General features: G+C 41.4%; 1 protein-coding gene across 6 annotated transcripts in view; it reads left to right on the top strand.

The window, feature by feature from the left end:
• The first annotated feature begins 2,305 nt into the window (after positions 1-2,305).
• The window catches only part of nol4lb (nucleolar protein 4-like b), a 344,616-nt gene continuing 335,806 nt past the window's right edge, over positions 2,306-11,115 (top strand). For 2 of the 6 annotated variants that reach the window (XM_086005530.1, XM_086005526.1), the window contains exon 1: positions 2,308-2,999. In XM_086005530.1, coding sequence (XP_085861656.1) covers positions 2,715-2,999 — 285 coding nt within the window. In that variant the 5' untranslated portion in view covers positions 2,308-2,714. Of the gene's footprint in view, positions 3,000-11,115 lie in introns of all 6 variants that reach the window. The other 4 variants (XM_086005527.1, XM_086005529.1, XM_086005531.1 and 1 more) reach the window with 4 other exon arrangements.

The following is an 11,115-nucleotide window of genomic DNA, read 5'->3' as shown; positions in this document are numbered from 1 at the left end:
GCAATAAACTAATCAAGAGGTTCACCTGGCATCACAAATCGCAAGAGTGTAGCTCAAGTGGTTCATAACTGTCATCTGAGCCCTGAGATTAGATTACTTCCCTGAATTCATTCTAGGCTATCTCCTATATATATATATATATAGATAGATAGATCATTTTGTGGAGTCGTTTTATTCTGTTTTGGTTCATTATCTGCACCATCAGCAGCTTTTCAATGCTAACTCCCACTGCCAGCCTGCTGCACATCACCAATGTGTGATGATGGCACTGAAAAACAAATGATTGTGACATAATTGCTGGAAATTTATCAAGAAATAATTTCCAACTGATCATCAGGAAATTATAGGGCCAGTGTAGATTATATTTAAACGCATGAATGTTAATGGCCAATCGTATCGGGATTTAATGAACAGGAAACGAAAATAACAAAGGTTATATTATATTAATAAATCTATGAATATCTGGTATTTCCAGCAGATTTTCTGGAGATTTGTATCTAAATTAAAAAACCATAAGCAACAGGACATTTTAAAATGCAATGAAAAGCCTATGTCGTAATATTAGGCTTAAACAAAGTTGGAACTGGAAATATAATAATGGCAATGTGTTGATCGCATGGGGGATTCAGCCCACTCTAGTGCCTATGAGCCATTTAATTGTTTTCCAGTGAGAGTGACAGCTATACCGTACCAGCAACTTCACGTTCTGAATAAGCTTTCGGTGACAAAACACTGCTGAAAGCATGTTAGATCTATGGATTTGCATTCGGCCAAATGTTTACGGCAGTGTAGCCATGGCAACAGATAAACTGCTGTTCCAGGTTAGTTGGATAGTCTATTTACCAGGAGGGCAGACTCCGGATTGCCTGATTTGTTTGCACATATAACGTATCACCAACCCGTTGTCTACCTTTCAAACTTGCGTTACAATACTTTACAAGTATATATACGACTTTATTTTTTTTAAAATCTCAGCAAGGTTTAAAATTGTATTTGTGTGTTTTGTATTCAGGTATGTATTAAAGTTTTGTGTCCCGTTGCGTTCCCACATGACAAAATATTTATCGATTTGGAACTAAACTGAAGAGCTTGATTTAATGCTTATCTATAAAGGCACTATACTGAAAAGCTGTTGTGATTTATTAAATATGTCAATCAAGGAACGTATTGAGAAAAATGAGCGTTAACAGTTCTGTTGTATTTAATAACTAGACACCCAATCGGCGAAGCAAGCATGTGTTTGGGATTAAAGCAATTTTAACAGCTCAGGTCCAGGTATATATAAGTGAGAATTTGAATTAGTTTCCAACAATTGCATACCACAAATAATTCAGCAAGACCTAGGCAAAACATGCAGCTGATGACCTCCATGGTGGAGGGTGTATCAGTTTTGCTTCTCTGACGTATTTTTCTATAAATTTCAACAATTTCAACAATTATTAAACAGTGAATGCATTCAATCTCACTAGTTTAGTTTAATTTAGGTATGTTAATTTCAAATTAAATGGTGATGTTTAGGCTCGTTTTCCTATTTAATATTTACTTTATGAATAGAAATTTCTACACTGTAGTTATTGTTTTTTTAATGAATCAAAAACACAAATATTAAATATATGTCTGCTTGATGTAAAGTGCTAAATAGTAAATCCATATTTATTCAAGACACTAAATTACATACTAAATCCCTGTATCAGTTGTACCTAATTTATATCTTTTCAATTCACAGACGTGAGAAACTGAGGTGTATAGAGATGTACATATGCGTTTGTAAACTCAATCTACTGGATTATGAATATGCATTTGGGAAACATTTGCCATTAACCTGTGCGGCCAGGTGGGCTGTGGGACTTCAAACTGTGTCCATGTTCTCAATTCTCTATTTAGCAGATTCAGAAAGGGAGGCGGAGACAGAAAATAATTTTACAAACGCCACATATGTGAAGCTGAAATTATTAATAGTATATCTGCCAGTGTCGCCCATATTTACTCCCAGAGCATTAAAAAAAATCTGACAATGCTCCACACGGACATTGGAGAGAGCAAAAAGAAACAGGCAATTTTAAATACTAATGCTACGAGTTGCTGTAATCCAAGCTGAAAAGCAGTGTGCTTTGTTACAGGCGGTAGAGGTGTGCTGCACAGTGAAAGAGTCCAGCCCTGAGGATTGGCCCCACTCTGCTCCATTCCCAGCCCGCGCAGGCGCACCCCGCCGCATTCCTAAATGGGACATCTGGCCGTGACATCATTGATTGGCTGTCACCCGAGAAACTTTTGTCCCTGCGTCCAATCAGGTCAGCGGGTGAGAAGAGGAAGAGGAAGGGGGGCTGGACCAGGAACAGAGACCCCTCTGGAGGCGCATTTCCAACACTACACCATCACCTAGAGCGGCTCCACCGGACCCTGCACCCAGCCCCAACCTCCCACCTCCCACCAAGTGGCTCCAAATCCAGCCCATCCAACCTGCAACAAGCTGTTCTTTCCACAACTAGATCCGCCGCCTCAACCGCACTGACCATGCCCGGCCATCAGGTTTATTGATCCGGACGATCTATGTAAGCTTGTGTGTTGCAATTTTTTTGGGGGGAAGCAGGAGATCCTCCACAAAAAGGTACCGAAGTGCTCACAAACTGATTGAGCCCATTTTCTCTTTTTTTAAAGGGGGATTTTTACGGAGGTGTAAAGATTTCTCCCCCCCCCCCCCCCCTCCTTTCTACATGGCGAACAAAGCGATCGATTGGGAGAGCAGCGGGGATCGCGACATGTACGGTCACTTTCAGGACTGGTGTTTGAGGACCTACGGGGATTCGGGCAAAACAAAGACGGTCACTCGGAAAAAATACGACCGGATTGTGCAGCTGTTGAGCGGAGTCGAGCTCAGCTCGGTTGATAATGCCAAATTCAAATTTTGGGTGAAATCGAAGGGATTCCAGCTGGGGATGGGCGATCTGAAAAAGGGTGCTGCCGGAAAACCAGCGGTATACGTACCAGTAAAAACAACGGTTAGTCTCCAGAGTGGGAAATTTATTTATTTATTTATTTATTTCTGATCAATAAATGTTTTGTCTGTCTTAAAGTCTGGGTAGTTACTGTGCTATGTAATATTTTAGCCGGTCCTCTGGCTGTCACGTACTGATTTGCATGGTTGCTTAGCGTTGAACACCTGGCCACTGTCTCCATGTAAAATAAGGTAAATAAATGGTCGTTCCAAATGCTGGAGCCCTGCATCTGAACTTTGTCCATCTCTGATTGTAAAATCATTTAGATATTCAGGTCATTTCCGAGGAAAGCAGATACAGCAGTAAGGAACCCCTCCAAATAAAGACGAAATCTCTAGCTCTGTATGTTCATTGAACTGCAAAATGGTATTGCAAGTTTGCACGAGTTTCCAAATTGCGTTCTAGCCAGTATAGAACAATATCTATTTATAGGAGGGATGAAGTTAGCGATTCGCCTATTTCCTATTTTTTTGCAAGGTTAATGGACTGTGAAACAACTGGGAATTTGTCCGGGATACAAAAAAATATCACGGAGCACAGTGGCCATAGGTCGATGTTCCGGAATACCATTCTGCAGTGATGTGTTGTCGTGATGCCCCCTGGCACACATCAACTGTTTCCTGCTCCCTCTACCCATCAGTCTCTGTTTTTTTTCTCCTCTCTCCTGGTTTATTTCTCTAACGGTCTTTAAAATGTGCGTACGTTTCTTTTTTCTTGTGTGTTACCATCAACTGTCTCTGCCCTCATCTTCGTCCCGTCTTTATTTATATCCAGTGCCATCTTAAGCGGGTATGGTTTCTGTGGCCAGTCTCCACCTCGCTGTCGGACACACTCCTGTCAGTTAGGTCTTCCGTTTTCTTATTTGGAAGAACACAGGATCCTTTCGTTTGATTTATGTAAAACGAAAGGCAGTTTCATCGGAGAACCCACGATCCAACCAATGGGCGACTTAAAAGTCAAATCCCATGGATTTAAAAAATAAAATAAAAGTGGCACAGGCTGCCCAACCTAAGGTTGTTAGTTTCCCTTCCTTTTCGTCGCTTCGTCTTGTTTTCATTATCCCCCACCCCCTCCCATTTGTTCAGTGTTTCTCACTGCCTGCAGTAGTCACTAATTAGCCTGCATTAGCACTCTCCTGGCCAGGTAAATTGCACTTGGATGAGCAGTGCAAAGCAGCAGCTCTCCAGTTCATTATAATTAGCTAAATGAGCCAGTCCTGGGAGAACAGAGCAGCGGAAACCACAAGTGGAAAACAGAAAGACGCCTGGGACATAAAACGAATTAATAGGGGAAATTGGGAACCAATCTCACTGGGATGTTTTTTGAATTGGATTTTTTGTGTGTGTGTATGTGGAGAGACTGTTGCCACAAATAATAGATTTATGTAGTGCAGATAATTTAGCGCTAACCTTTTGGTTCTTCCAAGAGTAATCACGAAAGAGGTAACATTTAGATAGCAGTATGGAAGTCAGGCTGTGGTACATTGGATGTATTTCGTCGCCAGGCAACAAGCTCTGCGTCCCTGCTCCTAATTCTGTGCGGGGGACGAGTGGATATTGACAATAATATTCTGCACTTAATTTCTATAGAAGACTCTCACTTAAATAAGTGTTACTTCTGCTGCAAATATGTCTTTTTTAAAAAGCTAGGTTTTATGCATATCACTTAAATTAAATATTGACAGTAGAATTGATCATGCGTGTAGTATGCTGGTGTGTTTGCTTTTTGACAGATTTTATTATGCCTTTGCTGTTAACTACTTAAATGCACCGATTCCACTTTGGCTGATCGAAGTCAGCTAAATTTCTGGGAACCTTTGTGCAATAAATAAATTAGATTAATAATTTAGACGCTTAAACTGTTACAAATCTGTTTCCAACCTGGTAGGTAGTTTGGCTTTATTGCATTTGAGTTCTATGGAGGTAAAATCGAGTTGGCGAGGACAGCGTTGGACATGTGTTCTATCTGTAATTTAGCAGTTGGAGGGGAAAAAAGATGCTTGATGTGAAGAGCTAGTATTTTGTCTGAAGCAGAAGGGAATAACAGCACTCAGGTCACTGAACATGATATTATGTGCAAACATCAACAGAAATCCAAGAGTTTGAATAAGAGGACTCTAACCCGATACATTAAACAAAAACGCTTTCCTACAAAGATATAGCATAGGCAGGGCCTTCGGTTTACTGTGGCTGGAAGTCAAAATACCGTTTTTATTACATGGGATTCTGGGATTTTTACTGGTGTTTTTAGGGGATTTCTTTCCGTGATTCCATTGGTTTATAATTAAGCCCATTGGTTTACAGTGACTAAACCAGTCAAATTCCATTTTTATTTTGTGGGATTCAGGGAGTTTCATGTATTTTTAGGGATCTCATTTCATGATTCCATCCATTTATAATTAGGTCCATTGGTTAAAGGTGATCAAATAGTCAAATTCAGTTAATACAGGATTTTCACTAGTGTTTTAGGGATCGAATTCTGTAATTCCATCCATCTTCTATGAGAACTGGAAATCAGTGGCCTTGATCATGCCAAATCCCAACTCAACTAGTTATTCCAGCAATACCTGTACATTGATTTTGTTTCAACTCAAATATTGTATTTAGAACTATGTTTAAATATTTTGCACATATCAGGATTAAGTAAAATCACAAATATATTTATGTAGAAATATTTTAGGTAACACAATATCCCTTTTATCCATGCATTGATTCACACATCTCCCTCTCATTGATTATGTAATGCATGTCTGCCTTTGTTTGATTCACAATATAAAGATATAATCGACTTTATACTAAACTAATTTATTTTGCTATATTTATCGCAATATAATTTTGTTTGTGTGTGTGTGTATATACACACCATATACTATTTCGATCTATATAGAAACCTGTTCAAAATACATTGACGGAATTTTGAATATATACATAAATCATATTCGTACACCTTTTGTTAAATACCTGACGTGCCACAATATATGTACATATGAAACTATAGCTCAGAGCAGCCCTTTACACAGCTCCACAGTACATGTCGTGGGATTAGAGCTCGCCTACCAGGATCCTACTTCTCATCGAGACACTGGCGTTACCATAGAGACACTCATTACCTGTCTCCTTGGCAGAGTGGACCCAGGCACTCAGCTCCAGTCGCCTTTTCAGGAATTAACTTTAATGGGAGCCCTACCCACCCAGCTCACGGTCATGGCGTTTTTTTTAAACACAGTGCTCTGTTTACAGCTATGCTCAAGACAAAAGGCCCAACATGAGGTTAATTAAACAAATGTGAAGGAGATACGAGCACCTCGATCCAGCAATGGGGCAAGTTTGGCTGCCCTCAACTACTTAAGATAGATTCCTCCCCCCCCACCCCAAATAAAAATGCATTCGGTTTTTAAAAAAAAAATCTGGCAGAGTGACAGGACAAGCAGACAAGAACAACACGCCAACATTGGTCTATTTATAACCGGACGCTGAAGTACTGGGGGAGTGCTCGCTGACTTTAAACTACCCCTCCCCGCCCCAAGCGAATACAGAAACGCATTTTTGCTGCGATTCCTAGAACATGATTCTAAGCGAAAGGAAACTATGAAGCACACAGAAGAGAATGTGTTTCTAAAACATTTTGAATGAAAATTGAATTTATAATCGTGTCTTGTTTTAGAACTCACACGTAAAAAAAAGCCAATTTAATTCCTCACCGCTTCCATCCAGCACAGCTGCTCTTCCAGACCAGGTTGATGAGAAATTAAATGTTCGTCAATTGTGTAATATTAATGGTTCTAGACGGGACCTGGGCCTTCATAGACATTAAATAAATAAATAAAATACTGCAAGTCTGACAACAAAAACTGAAAAAGCTGAAGAACAATACCCAGCAGGTCAGGCAACATCTGTGGTGGAACAAGTCAGCCAGGCGACATTTCAGCTCTCGGACCCTCACTCAGGACCTGGACTTCCCGCCCTTTACTCTCTGGGCTTTCACAGACTACTCTGCAAAGACGATTAAAGAAGTGAAGGGCAGAAATAATACTGTCGGATTTGAAGTAACAAATTCCACACCTGACAGAACATAAAAGTGAGAAATTTAGAAGAATATAGGGATAGAGAAAAGGCCATCGGCCCATTAAATTCTCGCCCATTGGCACCCATTGCTTCGGAACTCTTCCTGGTGTCTTTTTCTGCAGTTCGTTCTGAAAAAGCTCCATTCTATTTTCAGCAAGATTTTTAAAAAAACGAAGGCAGGATACTTACTTCCTTAAACAGCTATTAAAACATATCAGGTTTTAAAACTTGGTGCCTCATTTAAAGAAAATGCATCACCCTACAATTTGTATTGCGAGTATCAGCGAATGGATGACATTCTTTTGTCGCTGTTTTAGCAGACACATTAACCCGCTTAAAGTATATGGTGAGTGACTGTGTTAAAACAGTGGAGAAAGGAATATCATAGGATTGTTTTAAGCATTTGTCCCCTAATGCCAAACAGAACTTTCCACCTTACAGAGCCCTCCTTTTGTAAATTATAATACATTAATGCCGCTCAACCAACATAACAAAAACAGATTATCTGGTCATTATCACATTGCTGTTTGTGGGAGCTTGCTGTGTGCCGCGTTTCACACATTACAACAGTGACTACACAAAAGTGGCTGTAAAACGCGTTAAGACGTCCGGTGGTCGTGAAAGGCGCTATATAAATGCAAGTCTTTCTTTTTAAATGCATGTCTTTTTTGTTTAAGTTCTGGGGTTGTTTCATTTGGATTATTATTTTAATTTAAAATATAATAAATGTTCTTCTGGATCAGCATAGTAAACAAGAAACAGCAGCAAACATATATAGAATTGTGGGCCAGATATCAGCTTTGCATTGATTTGACAGAGTTGCTGTGTAGCGTGGTATCTAGGGATACATTTGAACTGCCTCTTTTAATATGATGCAAATTTTTTAGGTGCATATTAACGCAAAAGTGGCAGTACAACTTAAAAAATCTAAAGAGAAAATGCTGAAAATACTCAGCAGGTCAGGCAACATCTGAAGAGAGGAACAGAGTTAACATTTCAGGTCGATGATCCTTTGTCAGAACTGGAAAAAGTTAGAGATGTACCAGTTTTTAAGCAAGTGCAGAGGCAGGGGTAGGGGAGGAAAGAACAAAAGGGAAGGTCTGTGATAGGTTGGAAGGCAGGGGTGATTAAATGGTAAAAGGGGGTGGTAATGGAACAATTAATCAAACAAAAGATGGATCCAGAGGGCTGTAAATGGCAACAGCAGAACCATTACCAGCACATGCTGTATGATAAAATGGGAGCAGTGGTTATAATCTGCATTTGTTAAACTCAATGTTGAGTCCAGAAGGTTGTAAAGCGCCTAATTGAAAGATGAGCTTCATTGGAACAGTGTATGAGGCCGAGGACAAAAAGGTCAGAGTGGGATGGAGAATTAAAATGGTAAGCAACCGGAAGAAACATAGAAACATATAGGAGCAGGAGTAGGCCATTCGGCCCCTCGAGCCTGCTCCGCTATTCAATGAGATCATGGATGATCATCCAAATTCAGTACCCTGTTTCTGCCTTCTCTCCATATCCCTTGATCCCTTTAGCCTTAAGAATAGAAACATAGAAGCTCTGGGTCACGCTTGTGAACTGAACAGAGGTGTTCAGCAAAGTGATCGCCCAATCTGCATTTGGTCGTGTAGAGAAGACCGCATAGTGAGCAGTGAATTCAGTGTGCTAAATTGAAAGAAGTACAAGTACATCATTTTACCAGGAAGGAGTGTTTGGGGCCCTGGACGCTGGGAAGGGAGGAGGTGAAAGGGCAGGTGTTGCTCTCCTGCGCTTGCATGAGAAGGTGCTGTGGGAAGGGGAGCAGGTGTTGGGGGTGATGGAAGAGTGAACCAGGGTGTTGCAGAGGCAACGGTCCCTTCAGAATGCTAAAAGCGGAGGGGAGGGGGAAGATATGTTTGGTGGTGGCATCGCGTTGGAGGTGGCGGAAATGGCGAAGGATGATCTGTTGAAAATGTAGGCTAGTGGGGTCGAATGTGAGGACAAGGGGAAACCTATTGCGGTTCTGGGATTGAGGGGAAGGGGTGAGGGCAGAAGTGCAGGAAAAGGGACGGGCATGGTTGAGGTACCTGTCAACCATGGTGGAGGGGAATCCTCGCTTGAGGAAAAAGGAAGACAATGGAAGCACTGGTGTGGAAGGTGACATCGTCAGAACAGACGCAATGGAGACTGAGCAAATGGGAGAATGGATTACAGTCCTTACAGGATGCTGGGTGGGAGGAATTGTAATCAAGGTAGCTGTGGGAGTCATTGGGCTTATAGTAGATATTGGTCGACAGCCCTGGAGATAGAGAAGTCGAGGAAGGGAAGAGTTGGAGGTGGATCATGGGAAGGATGGAAATTGGAAGCCAAGTTGATTAGATTTTCCAGTTCAGGGCAAAAGCAGGCAGCGGCACCAATACAGTCATCAATGTACCAAAAAAAAGTGAGGGAGGGAACCTGAGTAAGACTGGAACAAAGAATGTTCCACGTATCCCATGAAAAGGCAGGCATAGCTAGGACCCATGTGGGTTCCCATAGTGACACCTTTTATTTGGAGGAAGTGAGTGGCGTCAAAGGAAAAGTTGTTCAATATAAGGACAAGTTCAGCTAGGTGGAGGAGGGTGGTGGTGAATGGGGACTGGTTGGGCCTCCATTCAAGGAAGAAGTGGAGGGCCCGCAGCCGTTCTGGTGGGGGGATAGAGGTGTAGAGGGACTGGATGGTCATGGTGGAAAGGAGTTGGTTAGGGCCAGGAAACTGGAAACTGTTAAAGTGGCGGAGGGCATTGGAAGAGTTGCAGAAGTAGATCTTAAGAGACTGGACAAGGGGAGAAAAATAGTCGAAATAGGAAGAAATAAGTTCCATGGTGAAAGAATAGGCTGAAACGATGGGCCTACTTCTTGTTGTTTATGCAAATTACCAATTTAAGAGCTAGAAAGGGGCACAACCCATAAACTGTAAATTAAACAAAAAGCTTTTAAAGGAACGGAAGGCCTCAAGCATGCCGGTACACACAACGTGCTCCATCTCCAGGGACAGAAACAATGGGTCTACCAGCCCAGGGCATGCGTCAGATCCTGCTCTGATTCCCAAACACACTCGCTAAGAGGCCATCTTACACTGGTTGGACTTTACATTGGGCTACAGAGAGCTGGCACAGACTCGGTGGGCCGAATGGCCTCCTTCTGTCCTGTTATGACTATATGACTAATAAATCCAATAGGGAATTCAGGAGAAACTTCTTTACCCAGAGAGTGGTTAGAATGTGGAACTCTACCACAAGGAGTAGTTGAGGCGATTAGTATAGATGCATGTAAGGGGAAGCTAGATAAACACTTGAGGGAGAAAGGAATAGAAGGATATGTTGATGGGGTTAGATGAAGAAATGTGGGAGAAGGCTCATGTGGAGCATAAACACTGGCATGTACCTGTTGGACCGAATGGCTTGTTTCTGTTCTGTAAATACTATGTAATTTGCCTGGACATGGGATAATGTGAATAGAGCACGATAGCTTAGTGCTGTCTCCTCAAACTGCTCTCAAAGTACTTACCACAGTACACTAACAGCCTTAAGTTCACTCTCATTCAGCAGGTAAATTATTTTTCATTACATTTTAGCTGCTATTAATCATTCAAACCAAATGTCAGCCACAGCTTTTATTTGGCATTTACCAAATTGTTGACTCATATTTGCTGCCAGAATCAATGCTAACAATGTTACAGTTTCTGGCTAATATATTTTCACATTTAAGACAGCAGTCTGGTATAACATAGGCCCATTCAGTCATTACTTAGAGAGTAATTGCTCAGTCACAAGAGGATCCTCTGAGAGAAGGTAAGGAGCACAGGCACTTCCCCAGAGAGGAAGGGAAAATCACAGGTCAGGACAATATATACTGCTCTGGCAGACAGCCTGGACAATGGTTCCATAGCAAAAAGGGAGAGAGCTACTAACGGGTCTCTTGCATGCTCGTTGTTAGGGAGTGGTGTGTGAGTCTTAAGAAAGCAAGAAAATAATGTAGGAAACGGGACATGGATTTGAACAGCATTTTCTCATAAATGTTCACCCAGGCAATAA

Source organism: Somniosus microcephalus, chromosome 13 (assembly GCF_052327205.1).
Source record: "Somniosus microcephalus isolate GS21.2 chromosome 13, FLI_Smic_1.0, whole genome shotgun sequence".
NCBI classification, from domain to species: Eukaryota; Metazoa; Chordata; class Chondrichthyes; order Squaliformes; family Somniosidae; genus Somniosus; species Somniosus microcephalus.
This window is presented reverse-complemented; position numbering and strand designations above follow the sequence as displayed.